Source organism: Thunnus maccoyii, chromosome 17, assembly GCF_910596095.1.
Source record: "Thunnus maccoyii chromosome 17, fThuMac1.1, whole genome shotgun sequence".
In the NCBI taxonomy this organism is placed as follows: domain Eukaryota; kingdom Metazoa; phylum Chordata; class Actinopteri; order Scombriformes; family Scombridae; genus Thunnus; species Thunnus maccoyii.
Window position 1 is genome coordinate 15843519 of NC_056549.1, and position 16382 is coordinate 15859900.

Consider the following 16382-nt stretch of genomic DNA (forward strand, 5'->3'; position numbering starts at 1 on the left):
ATAGCTTCACATATTAAAGATTTATCAAACTAGTGCATACACATCCTGAAAACCTTTGTAGGTGCAGCACAGAGTAACAGTGTGCACAAAAAAAAGCTATAAGAAAAAACATGCACATTGTTATCTTGTTCCTAATTCTTCTTTCAATGTACATGGACATAGAAATTATTGTAACCACTAATGATCTTCCTCAGATCTGACGGTTAGAGTTGACGAAGGCCATTGTGGTTGAAAGTTTATGTCTATGTGGAATAGAAGAAGATTTATGAACAATATAGCAGTGTTTTTGTTGTTTTTTTGTTTTTTTTAAATATATCCATAGAAGACCTTATAACATGACAACTCCTTGCAACAAAATGAAGTTTACGTTGTCAGTAAATATGATCTGACCTTTATCATACTGAGTTAAGTTTTTTATCGATTGTTTTCTTCCTATATTTGTTGAATTGGACATATTTTTCAATAAAAAATCCATTGCAGTGATTACATAAACCATGTGATTTTATTGTCACTGTACATTCAGTGCACTGTTAGATCTGACTCACTCCAAAAAAAAAAAAAAAAAAGCATATATTTACACATGGGTACAGTAGGCATGAACACAACAAACAAAACACAAGAAAATGCCACACAATACTGTCCAGTGAAACCCAGCTGTGGTTGGCTTTTTGCTTCTCAGTTCCAACATTTTTTCACATTTTTCCCTTTGTCTCCCCAGGACTCTGAACGTGTGTGCATAGTTACCCTGTCCTTTTTCCCGAGCATAAGGTAAGTTTATAATTAAAATGAACCAAAGCTGCCTTTTAACTTGATTCATATATCGCAATTGCTAACATATTGCTTTTGAGGGGAGTAAACCTCTTGGGTAATCACATGTCTATAGTACATACACCTAGCAGGGTCCTTTATACACCGCGGACTAGGACGGCCAGGGTGGTTCCTCCATGTTTTATGTAAATCTTGTCATCTCAGAGTGCACGGAGATAAGATAAGTCCGCAAATGGAACAACGAATAAGCAGCTTTCTCCTCCGAGGAATGTGTTCCCCAATTGCAGTAGGTTCATCTACATTTTTTTTAATACCCAGTCAGTGATGTCACTTTATTTCTGTGCCACTGATTCCCTGGAGGAACCCATGGCCCGCTTCCAAACCCAGTGTAATTTTCAAAATATGAATTGAGGTATAGGGTCTAGAGTACTTTGCTTGCTGTACGTCCTGCTGTGCCGATAACCAAAATCGATGATCACACAGAGTGTGTGTGTTTCAGCAATGAGAGACACACAAAAGAAAATAAGAGAATATCCAACGTTAAACCAAATATAACTTATTCTCACGTTGACTTAATACAATGATTTACATTATACAGGTAATCAGGTGGGCTCTAAATCTGTGATGAAGTTGTTAATACATCATGAGAAATTCATTAAAGCGGGGAAATGAAACAAATAATCATAGTTACATCAATGCACAGCAGCTAAAGTATAGTATAGTGAAATATGCACAATACATTTGCACTGTACAGTATGTCCACGTTGTAAACAAAGCACAACTAAATGTGGGTCTGATTCTCCACAACACAAGGAACATAGGTGGCCATATTTGCCTTGCATAGCCCAGTGATCGTTCTGTTATGAAACTATTACAGACGCCCATGAAATCGCCTTTGTAAAGGTTTAGACAAACCCTCCCCACTGTCAACCGAAATAAAATGTCTCTTGTCCCCAAGGTAGAGCCAAAGCAGAAATTTAATTGCTCCATTTCTATTGAGAATTTCGGCTTAGGAGACAATTAGGATTAATTGGATGCAGTAGAACCGTTTTAGAACTCTGAAAATAAATTAAGCATTTTTCCCTTTTTATTTTCTTATATTAATTTGAGAGAAGGGAAAGTTGGGAAACAATTATCTGCTAACAGTCTTCAAAGTGCAACGAACGAACTCTGATGAGAGGAGGGAGGGTTGGTTTGGATGTTTTGGTCAAGTTTTTGTTTTCACTGACGCTTCACACAACCAGCACAACATGAAATGAGTTAGCTTATTGACGCGGTCTCCTTCAAATGTTTCAACACAGTCTTCAGTATTAAAAAAACATCACATTTTTTATGGTAGTTTCATCTAATAGTTGGACTACAGGGTGCAACTTCACACAGTGCCTCATATTGACAAAGAGACTGATGTGTAATCAATGCATAAATTGACTGAATAAAAAGATAAAAGATTTTCATCTTGGCTTTTGAGTATACGCACAGCTGGACACTCAGCAGAGTGAAGGTCTAACCATCATTAAAATACAACCATATTCATGTGAAAACAGCAGTCAAGTTCGGTGTTGCTGTTTTATGAGTATTACTTGCTCTGTGTTTCATTTTAAAGTATTTGAGGACACTATGCTTTGGTTTGCTACTGTACAAAGGTGATACATCCCTAATTTCAACTGAGGATGGATTAGCTGGTTACACGTTTGGGGAATTGCATCATGGGAACTGTATTCTCTACTGTATTTGGGTTATAATTATCTATTCATTACATTACAGTGAATCAATAGCGTCTGCTCCTGTGGGGATCATCTCAAGTGCAGAAACTGGCCTGCGTCTGTAGTTACTGGTCGCTTGGCTTTATGTTTTCTTTCTAGTTACCTGTTTGGGCAGAAGCTAATGGCACTTGACACTTCAAAGACTGTGTTAAAGTGTTTTATAAGGGTCAATATCTGTCTCACTATAATCCTAAGAGCAGCTGATTAATCTATTATTGTATTATTTTGATCTTATGATAACATGTTCCATCTAACCTGCTCAGGTTATCAGGACAGAAATACTGCTGATAACTGTATCACATTATTTTGACTGCTATCTTTGAATAATTTGACAACTGGCTTACAATTGATAGAAATTACGCTCTAAAACATCTGGAATATACAGATTTATTAAATTAGTTTGTGCACCTCAGTGTGTCAGAGTGTCAGCGTTTGTAGAAATGCACATTCAGTGCCAGTCTGAATGATTAGCACCTTCATTAAAGACGAGCTATAAAACAGTTATATATACAGAACATTAGTGAGGTCTGATATATTCTGTCATTATTGTTTGTTGAGTTTCAATTCAGAGTGTAATTCAAGTTATTCTCAGGAACACAAGTGTCATTATATTGACTAATATCCACGTGAACTGTTGCTAATGGTTTAATAAAAAGGAAATTATAAGAAGAAAATTCATTATATTGTTTCACACGCACTTAAATCTCTGGTGATCTGTTGGAACGCATCCGGCAGGTCACACTGAGAACAAAATACAGGCTCCTAAAATTGTTTGAAGTTCAGATGTGTGAGGCTAGCATAAAGACTTTGGTATCAACCTGGCTGGAAGTGGAAAACAAACTAATGTTCTTAGCTGCGCAACTAACCAATATAGTGACACTTGTTGTTTGAGAATACAACCTATATAAAGTTGGGCTGAATACAACAATAACAGCCACACTTGTACGATATAATGCAATCTGATACAACATCTACAGACTCAGAATCAGCACCTATCTGACACAAACTGTACATTATAAGCTTCACAAAGGTAGTATTTATTGCAGGGCTATCAGGTTGCATTAAAGGGCATATTTGGATTGCATTATATTGTATAGACAAATCTGTTATTGTGTCCACTACCTGGATCTATAGAAAATAAATACATTTGTTGTCAAGCCGTACAATCTAGTTTTTAAAAATAGCACAGAATTTAGCTTATCACTATTGTGTGTATGTTTCACAGTACGTTTAGTTGCCAATATTTCAGAACATAGAGAGAAGTGTGGAGTGAGAAGGGGGGGGGGTGTTGGGGGGTTAGTCTCTATAAGCAAAAACCACTGACTGAGACTCACTAGTACAATACCCATTATTGCCACATTATTCATAGATGCTTAGTGCAAACTCTTTGATCACTAGCCAACCACCGTCCTTCTGTAAGCACCAAGTTGACTATAACCACCGAGTCGATGACGCTACCACGAGGTAAATATATCACGAGGAAATCGAGAATCTTACATACCCACAGTGGGTACCGCTTTCTTTGATGACGAATATAAGAATATGTCTAACAATTTTCCCCCCGCCCAGTGCAATTTCACACAATATACAGTACACATATTATATGTAGACCAGTTAGAGACTATTGCTTTAACAACTGAGATTAGAAAATATGAAAGAAAAAAACAAAATCACATATGAGGCTACGTAGCCGTACAGTTCTTTAGGACATTTATATTAACACACTTCCATTTTGAGATGAAAATAAGATAAGTAACAAATTCACAGAAGCTTCAGGTGATATAGAGCATTGGGTCTCTGGTTATAACAAGACCTTGGTTGCCTGATTTCTGTACACAACATCTTTATATACATCATCATGATCCCACACCAATCAGGTTGATATTCACCCTTTTAAAACATTTCAAGTCCTTCTTTCTTTTTGTTTATTACCGTTTAAAGGTGTTAAAATGACTCAGTAGTCCCAGCTTCATCCTCTCACTGTCAGTTGGCACACCACCTTATTTTTTTTTTATGGGCTGTCCCTCGCCTCGCATTGGGTGATGCAGCTGTCTGTCAAACATCTGGCCCGGGTGTCAAGCCTTGGCCTCCAGCATCTCAAGGAATAGTTTGTGCATGGGGACTTTGCCCTGCATTTTGATGCTGTAGAAGTGCTGAACAGCCTTGGTGGCGGTCTGACGGAGCAGAGGCAGGGTCATTAACAGCTTGCCTGCCCGTCGAGGGTCCTCCGGATGCTGGGAGCCCTCAAAGTCCTGCAGAGCCTCGTGGAGAGAATCCTGGAGCCTTTGTACCGCCTCGATATTTTCTATGTGCATGGAGTCTGGAGCGAGAAGGGTAGTGGGGGAAAGATGGAGGGAAAAGAGGAAAAGAAGACGTTTTAAGGTTACACATTAAACATTTCTTTAGGTTTCGTTGACTGCTGTGCAACTTAAAAACAACATTTTCTGTACAAACATCTACAGCTGCAACAACTTGGCGCAGCAGCATTATCTGCTGGCTTTGAATTCTGCACCCTGTCTTTGCAAACATGCAATTTTGGAGAGAGGTTTTCTCTTGTTAGTAGTTAATGACGCTCCTTAAATAAATGCCTGTGCATGGCCAGGACTCTAGGGAGAGAGAGGAAAAGGGAGAGATACTGTAGGTCTGTATAAATATACGGTGGGACAGGAAAAAGATTCATTTCTTTTGGTATCATGGACCACATACATCCCCCCTGCTAATGAATTCAGATGGCTGCATTACTAGGATATCGTTCAGCTGAATGATGGCAGCAGATGGCCTTCATTTCCATAAGAAAGAGCAGTTGGCCCCCTTATGTATAAGCTCTAAAATAAAACCAGTTGAGACTTATTAAAAACTGCTCTCTATGTATAAGTCTACAAGTTAGAAAAAACACAGGCTTGTCCTCCAAAGGACAAGCTGACAGCAAGTGTTTTAATGGACAAGCGGTGGTTTGCTTTCAGCCAATTTCATCGCACAGACTTGCAGTGAGGTGAACAATCAGCACTGACTGTCAGGTCTAACATGTGTACGCTTCATATCCATAATTCATTAACTTATAGATAAAACTGTGCACAGCAAAACGTGAATTCAGTTCAGTATTATAATTGAACTGAAAGACTTGTTAGCTTAGTATATCTAACAGAATAAGACAGACTCGTCTCCTCCTAAACACACTGTATTACTAAAGCTAAACCAAACGGTGGCTGCTGATTGAAGTGTGTGAGTGAATTAGATCAGCTCCGCTATGTGTCATGAAAGTTGTGGAGTGAAGTAAGACTGTGTATGAACATGTAAATGAGGCAGAAAAAAGGAACGTACAAGGCTAATTATGTTCCTAACTGACTGATTAAGTCTCTTTTACCAGTCGCCTTCTGTGTAAATTGCGTTTCTATCTTGGGAAATTAACTAGGCTATGTGGACCGCACATGTGTTCCAGCACTCTTCATTTGAAACCTTCATGTTAATACTGATCTGATCCTCGTTTGGCTGCAGTGCGAGTGTGTGTGTGTGTGTGTGTGTGTGTGTGTGTGTGTGTGTGTGTGTGTGTGTGAAATGGAGAGAGAGAGAGAGAGAAACAGGGAGCGGAGGGGAGAGAGAAAGAGAGAATGTTTTCAAATGTGTGTCAGTGTGTGTAAATGCACGGGGAGAGTGTTGTCAAATGTGTGTGTGTGTGTGTGTGTGTGTGTTCAAGGAGGTTAGGGGCGGAATGCAAAACTAACTTTGAAGAAACAATTTCCATGTAATCTGTCAGCAGCCTGGCGTCAATCCCGTCGATACTCCGCTAATTACAAAATCAATGGCCATGAATTTCCACAGCTGTCACACCCACAGGACCCCTGGAGCCGAAGCTTTCCGAGACTGTGTTCAAACGAGCCGAAGCTGCCCTCTCGCCCTCCCTGAGCCTCCCTCTCAACCCCTGCCTTCCTCTCTCACACTTCTCCCTTACCTTAACATTCCTGTCTTTCCATCAACCCCCCCTGCCCGCCTCCCCCTCCAGCCCTCCCTTGCCATTTATCCTCCCCTCTCTCCTCCTGCAGATTCCCACTCTCCCATGGAGAGTTTGTCATCAGAAGACCAAAGCTCTGGGCTCAGCATTTTTCATTTTTCAGTCAGGCAGGAGAAAAGACTCCTAACAGGCATTGATTAGTGGGGGACAGGCCCAGCCTCATGAAAAGCAAACTGTCGATACGGGCACAGCATTTTCACATTGGAACAAACGAGGCCCGTCGCTCCCCAACGCTCATTCCACTCCACTTAACACATTTTATTGACAGCCCCTGTTTTCCTAATGAAATGCTAAATATATCTCCTTCGGTTGTGGCACGCTGGCAGCTACTGTTATGGAGATGGAGAAAATGAGAGCGCAATGTGACAGACACTCACACACACACACACACACACACACACACACAGACACACGCATACACACACACACACACACACACACACGTATGTGCACACAAATTAAAAAATAAATGCACACACACTCTCACACATACATACATAGGGGGTGTTATAGGGGGTGTTTAAATTAAACAACCATGCCCCTGACCTTTTTGTCCCCTCTTATCAGGTATCCTTCATTGTGGAAGTGATCGGCCCGCGAGATAATCACTTGACATTTTTAGTTTTATTTCTTTGTTTGCTTTAATTAAATGCCAACTATCTAGATTTATTTGAGATTTAACATAGAGATGTACCTTCATGTCAAGCTCACAGCACCTCACAGCCCACAGAATATTTGGCAAAACACAAGTTATTGATGATACCTTTAAATAAACCATTTTTTTTGGAGTGTACCTTGACCAAAAGTAATTTAAAATGTGCGCTCTTTTTTATACTATTTTTTATTGCATTGTATGCCCCCTGACATCCAGTTTCCTTTTATTTCCACTTTAAGTAGATTTATGGTTGAAAAAATGGTTACTTAACATTGTCTGACATTAACATATATCTACTATTTTTTATCATTTTGCTCCAACTCTTCATTGATGCAATATGTTCTTTACATTGGGTGACTTCCATGTCTAGTAAGTCCCCAAACATTTCCCATAACATTCAGCCTGAAATATTTGATATATTGTGAAACTTTAAAATCTCTACTAGTATTTCAAAGTGAAGTTCTTGGGTTTCAACAATATTTGGCCCCAAAACATGAGTGATGACTGTCCTGCCACAGTTGAAGAAGTTAACCTTACCTGAATTGGCGAGAGCAATGGCTTTAAGCGTGACAAACTCCTCCTTATCAATGCGCAGCTTCTTGTAGCGTCGAACAAGTGGCAGGATGGCAACATGCAGGTCCAGCAGGCCTGAGATCCTCGCCTGCTCCTCGTCCACCACGTAGTCCTCTGCGTAGACGATCTCGTCCTCGCACGACAGCGAGCGAAACACAATGCTCAGCACCAGGATCTCCATCCAGGCACTCTGCAGTAGACTCATCTGGTCCGCCAGTGAGAGAGTGGAAAAACCTGCCGGATAAAAAATAAAATGTAGGTTTTCAAGGAACTCAGTACAACCACGTGACAAAACAGGAGATCAATACATTAACGAGCCTTTACTTGAAGAGTTTACCAACTTTTATGTAAACAGTGTCACGGCTCTTGTCAATCAGATGTAATTGTCTTTCTAACATTCACTGCACTGTAATTGGCCCTCTCAAGTCCTCTATATGTTTTATGGCCTGTGTATACTATACTGCACAATCCCTGGACCAATCCAACTTGGAACGGAGGCTGATGAATGTATGTGGTGGCTTTTAAAATGTATGCATGGTTATATGAAAGTGTATAGTTGTATTTGTAAATGCATATGTATGAGTATGAATGTATGGGTGCATGTGTATATATAGATATATGTATATTTTTTATATTTTTATGATGTACAACCATGTATAGATATATTTCTACTTTTATTACTGTAAATTCTGCTTCCACTCAGTTGTTAACTGTGAGCATGAATACAATTCATGAATACTAATAAACTCAAACTCAAGAATATAAATCAGTCAAGTGTAAAGGCCTTTGAAACATGACCCAGGGTGACTTAAACCATCAACTGTCAACAGTCAGTCCCTCTGCACACACCGTACAAAAGCACACAAGCTTAGTAGACAAATCCACTTCTAACCCTAACCTTTTCACATTCTTTTTGTCACAAAAATAAGAAATATAACATTAATTCTTGTTTTTAGAACAACAACAAAAAGATTCTCTATTTAAAATTTCACTTCATAAACAGGCTGAAATTAAATTGTCCTAAGTATCTCTACCATTATTTCTCTCTATCAAAATCAAACAGGTCACATAACTCATCTCCAGTAGAGTTGGTTTCTGGTTTCCTTATATAAAGTTAGTCAATTAGCCATATCACTTTACAAGAGGGGGGCAAAAGGGAGGCAATTTGGGTTTCTAAATTGGGCACCATGAGGGACTAGATTTGAAGCCAATTTTGTAAAGTTCAGTAGATTAGCTCTCAAAAAACAAGACTTTTTTTGGAGCGATATACATTTTAAGAGGTATGTTGAGGTCAATGGTAGATTTGAACCATCCATAAATAAGAGACTGTGTTTTGTCCTGACAAATGGATATTCAACTTTTTTTTCAACCTTAAATTTTGTAAAAAGATACTCAATTAATGGAAATGTATATTTCTGTTATTAAATCAAATAAATAATTGATGAACTGTGTATAAAAAACTGAAGCAACCTCAGATAGCACCATGATGAAGGCAAGATAACGGGAAACTTGGGGGGTATAAAGCACAGCACAGCAGAAGTATTGTGACATGTTGAATTTTATTTGATTCTTCTTGTGCTTTGTGCCAAAAAGTTATATCACTCATAAAAACAATTATTCTCTTTAAATGAATGGCTTTATTACAACTTGGTGACATGGTGTGATTGAAAAGATTTCATCAATCCATCAAAGGTAAAGTCTAAGAACAAAATAAAAAACATGACATATTCAACCTGATAGCCACCTTCTTCATTCTTTTGTCTCTTGTGTTCAACCCTCTGAACTTGGAGTAACAAATCATCCAGGATCTTGAGGTCGACCCGTCAACTCTCTCCTCTAACATTCACACACACCACATCAAACAGACGGACACCTGAAAGGACCTCAACCTCCACAATAGCTTTCACTACTCTATGGTGAATAGGAAGGTGATTGGGGGTATTGACCAGGGCCCTGAACCCACCACTCTGCTTACTTAAATCTGAGGTTGTATGGATGGGGAATGGGGCAGGTTGACTTAAAAGAGGTCCTCCCGATGGTTCTTATCAAGCAAATAGAGAAACGACGGGGAGAGAGAGAATGAGGCAGAGAGAAAAGAGTGCTGGGGGTGTCATTGATTAGTAGATTGTAATCAGTCCACCAAATGCGAAAGGGGATCGATCCAAGCCTCAGATCTGACAAACAGACAGTTGATGGAGGACATCCGGTACACGTTTAGTGGGGGGATGGGAGGACTACGGCATCACAGAATGTAGATACTGTAGGCAGCATCGGGAATTCATGAATTTACTCTCCATCCCCAAAAGACACTTTTGAAAGAAAATTAACGGATTAAGGTATATTTAGTATAATGTCACAGGATCAATGACTGTACTCATAACATGTTATTTGTCTGGACGAATCCAAAGTGAGTTAGAAAAAAGGATAAAGGGGACCTGTTATGCTCATTTTGAGCTCTATATTTTTATTTTTTGGACTCCACTAGAGTAGATTTGCATGATTCACAGTTCAAAAAACTCCTTATTTATCTTATGCAGCCCCTCAGTTCAGCCTGTCTCTAACAGGCAGTCTTAGCTCCTGTCTCTTTAACGTCCCCCTCCCGATGAGCCCACTCTGTTCTGATTGGCCAGCTTTCCCTGAAGCTTGCCGAGGGGCAGGTGTATCAGAGTCGTATTAAGTTACTACTGATAAAAACCCATTATTTCCTGCTTTACTGGATCATATTAAAAACTTATAAATGACTATATAATGGGAGACTTTTATTGTGAAAAATTTACAGGAAATGAAACATATTCCTCATCGAATTAAAAGAGCTTTGTTAGTGGTGCTAAAAATCGGTCGACACAATAAGATATGGAGATATTTGGAGCTATTTGTTCAGCGGATCAGTTAGCAATAATGCAGGGAGGAATAGTACAAGCAGAAACAGCCACAGTGATGATGATGTTTGATGAAGAGCTGTTGACAACCAGCACACCTCCTACAGGTAAATAACTTAATTTACTTTGCAGTGCTGCGTAATGGAAAAAACACTCACAACGTGCCAGCTCGACTCGAGTCATAGCTTGGCGTGACTACCCCCAAAACAATGGAAAATGCCTTAATGTTAGCGGAGTGGAGCAGTGAGCAGATGACCATTTACGAAATCCATCACAAGCTGACTTCTGCTCAGGCTGAAAGTAGATAAAAAACATTGGAAACCGAGAATCCGGAGCAGTCTGAAGCTTGTGCTTTTTGCTCACAGGGATTACTTCTACATATGCTTACCTCATTATTTGACACTTTGGCCACATTTAATATGAATATCTGACACTGTAACACTACATATATGACTGAAAATAAGAAAAAGGATAATAGGTCCCCTTTAACCAATTATAAAGAAGAAATGATACAGACAAAAAAATAAATTAATAAATCAAAATTCTCATTTGGCTGACCATAAAAGCATTAATAAATTGGTTATTATTCACCATTTCATCTTCCTATGTTCAGCTTTTTCTTTTTTTTTGCACTACAACATACTTTACACATTTTGTGAAAGAATTCTCAAATATCTCAAATGTCACCCTCTTCATTTGTCTGCCCCTTGATCATTCTTTTCCTTTTCCACAGCCCGTGTTTATCTCCCCTTTGCACTCAATTTACTGAAGCGATGGAGTGACTTCTTGGCTCCCTGGGGGTCGCCCTTGGGGCTTCAGGTACGTCGCCTGGAGGTGGCTGAGTTAAGTGTTGCACTGGAGGATGATTCCCCCTGATGAAATATCAATATTTCACCCTACTGATTTAATGCTGTTTGAGCAAACATGACACAATATTGAGCAAAATACGGAATGTCTATGTCTCTGTCTCTGCAGTTTCCGCCTCATACAATGACAAAAGGCATGAACGGAGACAAGGGATAGCTTTACACTGCACTATAAGATTCATATCTAATATTCAACCCTACAAGGCAGAGCAGTAACTACAAAATTGAGAAAAAGGGGTTTAAAGTTATCAGCTTGCACTGCAAACTGAGTAACAGACAGAACAGTTGTAATGCCTTGATTTTACGTTGTCAGTCCGATTATTGAACCTAAAGATATCGTGATACCTAATAAATTGGACAATCTTGAGTGAATGCAAGGGGGAAATGCAGAATCTACAAATGAACAGTGTTTTTTTGAACTTTCTCGTCATTTTGAACTAGTTTGTTACAGAAAATTTTTTAAAAACTTAGTTTTGCCTTATTCATTAATATTGGATAACCAACTGAATTATCAAACTATTGGTTCAAAATTGATACTTTTCAGTTACAGAGAAAGCATAAAAGAAGGGAAATTCAACTTTAGCGAAGGCTAGCTGTGGCTATCTCACCGGGTAACATAGCTCTTTTGCTTTAGCTGTTTAATTGGCTGAATCTCTGAGAGATTAAATTAGAGATTAAATTAGATCACTAAAAGAGTGCAGTTAACGGTTGTATAGACAACAGACTGTAAAACCACAGTGCATGCAAGCTACTACGGTTTGATTTATCCCTTTTTTGCTCAGTTTTATGGTGTTTTTACAGAAAAATGCATTTATATGAGATAATATTTTCTTTAAATAGGTAGGTGTCAAAAAGTCAGATTCCATTTTGCCCTAGTAGGGAAGATGAATCAGAATCAAAATTTCCCCTACCCAACCATACAATTTAATATTATACTGCTTGTCTATATCTATAATGTACCTGATCCTGAACAAACCGAGGGATGTTAGCAATTGTTTGCAGCCCCACACAAAAAAGAAAAGTGCTTCGGCTATGCAACAGTACAGTAGCCCACAGGTACAGATCAGATAAGTAATTGAATCCCTATTCAGTACAATGAAGTGACTGAGTGGTTGGCAGTGAAGCTTGAAGCTGTCATTGAGAGCTAGGTCTAAAACAGACAGCAGTTCACTCTCTATTCATTTAGTATCATTACAGGCCTCCTAAGAGCCCTAATGGGCCTAATAAAAAGACAGAGGTAATAATGAGACTAGAGGGCCCTATATGAGCAGGAGGAGTAGGAGGGGGAGAGCCAGGGGAACAAGAGAACAAGGAAACGAGAGACTGTGTGTGAAAGATATGACAGCAGAGAGAGTCTGTGTGTGAGTGGCAGAGCAAAAAGGGGGAAAAAAATCAAAGAGGAAGAAAGCGATGCTCTGAACTGAGTGAACATTAAATACCAGAGGGCGGTGAATGCTGGCTCGAATATAAATCTACACATGTTGTGTGCAGTTACACGTCTGAGATGGTGTGTGTGTGTGTTAACAGCTGCACAAATTAGTGGCCACCTCTGACCTCCTGACAACCACGCTATGATTCTGTTTCCATTTTCGTGACAGTGTGTGTAAATGTAACATCCAATCAATGACTGCCTAGCGATGAGTCACAGCCATCCACTCAAACATGTTTAACTTGGGCTCGAATGCACAGGGAGGCCAAATGTGTTTTTATATCTGTACATTAAAGTAAACTCGTCTTGAGCCCAGCTATCCACCACAAATATATAAGCTTTCAAAATGACAACATGTAACAGAAAACCTATGAAACGTTTCACATCTGGATGTTGAAGGACTTTTACATTAATGGAGCGATCCGCAGTAATGACTCTTATTACCTCATCGTTAAGGCCATTTGTGCAGTGGGCTATGAGTGTAATGGTGGGAGTGGACTGTTAAACTGTAGGGACCCCTTTTGTCTTAATCGTTACTTGGTGACACTCTGACCTGGTGGCCCCGGGTAAAATGTCCCCAGAGTGTCACATGCCCCTTTAATAACTCTGTCAGGTCTGGATTTAGATCTTCATAGCATACCAGATCAATAGTTATACATAACAAATGTAGCAGAGATTGAGGTCCAAAAATATGACAGTAAATTTCTTGAATTCATTTCCGCACCCCTCCCTGTGGCTATGATTAAATTGAGGAATGTGTATCTGGCCTCCTTTTCACTCTCAAAAAATATATACCTGAATCAGAAAAAAGAGCTAGTTAACACATATCCATGTTCTCAGGATGTTGGATGAAAAAGAGGTCATGGAAGAAACTGTGCATTTGGGTCAGGGATGCTCCTTTTGTCCCTGATAAAGATTGTTTTTTTTTTTCTCGGTGTAAACTCCGAAGTGGTGAGACAGCACCCTTGCCTCATACCCCAGCATTCCTCCAAAGCCTAATCTCCTAATCAGACTACACAGCTCCCCTGTGTCTTTGCAGAGTTGATCCTTTGAGGTTACTAGGGCCGATTTGGGATCAACACACCTTCACCCACACCAAATTACATTAATTAAAGTGTCAAATGTAAATTTGATGACGAATCAGTGATTAGGGTTAAACCTGGACAGAACAGGGAGCTAAACTGCTGGTGGTTGTGCCAACTGACAAACCACAGGTAAGAAAATAATCTCTAGTTGTTATGTTTACAGATCCAAATTAATTTACTACGTTACATGACATTATAGCTGAAACAATTAGTCATGATAGACAAATTATATCATTTTTATAATTGATACATAGTTGCAGTGGTTTTTTAAGTAAAACCACCAATCATTTTCTGGTTCTAGATCCTCAAATGTGAGGATTTGCTGCTTTTATTATTTATTTTATTTTATTATTCAAAATTAAAAAGCTTTGAGTTTTGGTCAAAACAAGACATTTAAGGACGTGGTGCCCTGAGAAACTGTGATCGCCATTTTTCCACTTTTTTTTTGTTTTTTTGTTATTTTCTGTATAAAAAAAATAATAAAGAAAATAATTGCTTGATTAATTCATAATAAAAATGTTAGTTGCAGCCCTATTGTGAATTCAAACATGTCTCCATTTTATCTAAAATATTTCTCTGTTTAATTAGTTGAATTGTTCTACTTGTGCAATTTTGTACATACTATATTTGATTGGATCAATGACATGCATCTACTTTTAGTCCAACCTGTGTTCCCTTTAAACACACTGAGGTCCAAAGTGTCTGTTTCAACTGATAGAGATGAAAAGAAAAGAAGATCTGAGAACATTTGCATAACAAGTCTTATTTAAGAATTTGTCAACAAGGACTGGGGAAATCCGTCAGTATTTCCCTAAGTAAATCAATTTTACCACAGGCCCTGTGTAGTCTCCTTAAGTAAGAAAGAGGATTGCTTTCTTTAAGTCTGGGATTGAAATGGAATACATTGACATAGGGGCGGATCCCACCCCCCCGACTCTCCCACCCTGCCCAGTCAAATCAAAGGTTTCAGCTGCTCTTTATTGATTAGATTTTAGAATATGGGACTAGCTTCTCCCTTAGGTGCAGATGAGTAGCAGATGTTAATTATCCTGTGTGTGCATGGATGTGTGTGTGTTTAGGGGGGGGGGGGGGGGGGGGGGGTGTTTATATGTGCTCAACAGTCATTGAACTTCTTCTGTATTCTCATACTGTATCATATCTGCAAATTAAAAAGCAAACGAGTCTACTTCCACGCTTTACCAGGAACATAAAGCTAGGTTTATGCATGACACAGTGTCCCCAGCATGAAGGTGCGTGCGCCAAAAATGACATCATTGCGTCTTTCGCCTTGAGCGTGAAGGCTCTGCCAGTTGTTGCGACGCTTGGTTGTGCGCCTCTGAATTTTTGTTACTAGGCGTGTGCTGCTCACGGACATGCAGAAGTGGCTGAAGTGCATTTCCTCATTGATAGCATGCATCGGCCTCACAATATGGCTATATTCCCCATCGAGACCTCTCTCTGCATGTAACAGACAGACAGACCATCTCCTCTTGCGTCACCTTTTTGATGAGCTCCAGGGCAGTGCATGTTGCCATGTTGGATAATGATGTTCTTCCGGTAACACTGACTTTTTGCTTATTCACAGAATATTTAGTTTGTAAGCCCCCTGACGTTTTGGAGAACAACAAACAACGCAAAAATGCCTCTGTACATGCTCATAGCTTGCATGCCATCTATGGAGACCCGAATATAAACAAGGCTTACAATAAGTTGCCTTACAATAATCCTTTTATCAGAACTCACAAATGAATACCATTTACTACTTACTGAAATCTTTTTTTTTTTATGAACATAAAGCATATATTTGACAATGTTGAAGTGTTCAAGATCCAAGAAAACACAGCTGTTCATTTGCAGTCATGTTTCTTTACCTGGGATATGTTTTGCCCAGCCGATGATGACCACCAGCTCACGGTCGGCCAAGTCGCACAGCGTGGTCAGGGCCTTGATGTCTCCGTCGGGCATTGTGGGGTCAGGCATGGCATATATCTTCTCTGGCTCCACCACCAACAGATGGGAAACGATCTTTGTCACTGAGAGACAGGACGACGGATGCAGGGATGAAGAGAGAGGAGAGAAAAAAGAGAAATGTGTTGTGATTTTAGGCAACAGTACACACATATTTTTAAAAAAGAAAACAATTATTAATATGTAATTATAATATGTTTACTTTTTTGTTATGATACATTTGAAAACTATCATAACAGCATGTCATAATCTATTGTGCAAAGTCTAAAACAGTTGGAAGGTTGGCCTGGTGATTAATCTGACAGCAGCATAACTGAACACAGGTTTTTTCCCCCCATGACAGAAAAAATCCATCTATGCATCTAAAAATGTCATTCCACACTGGGA

The 16382-nt window shown here is 39.3% G+C and overlaps 1 protein-coding gene across 5 annotated transcripts in view; it reads right to left on the reverse strand.

The window, feature by feature from the left end:
- Window positions 1-550: 550 nt before the first annotated feature.
- The window catches only part of LOC121882331 (steroid hormone receptor ERR2-like), a 99245-nt gene continuing 83413 nt past the window's right edge, over window positions 551-16382 (reverse strand). For all 5 annotated transcript variants that reach the window (XM_042390517.1, XM_042390516.1, XM_042390515.1 and 2 more), the window contains 3 exons: window positions 15899-16060; window positions 7733-8002; window positions 551-4851 (listed from right to left, as the gene is read on the reverse strand). In XM_042390517.1, coding sequence (XP_042246451.1) covers window positions 4607-4851; window positions 7733-8002; window positions 15899-16060 — 677 coding nt within the window. In that variant the 3' untranslated portion in view covers window positions 551-4606. The remainder of the gene's footprint in view (window positions 4852-7732; window positions 8003-15898; window positions 16061-16382) is intronic.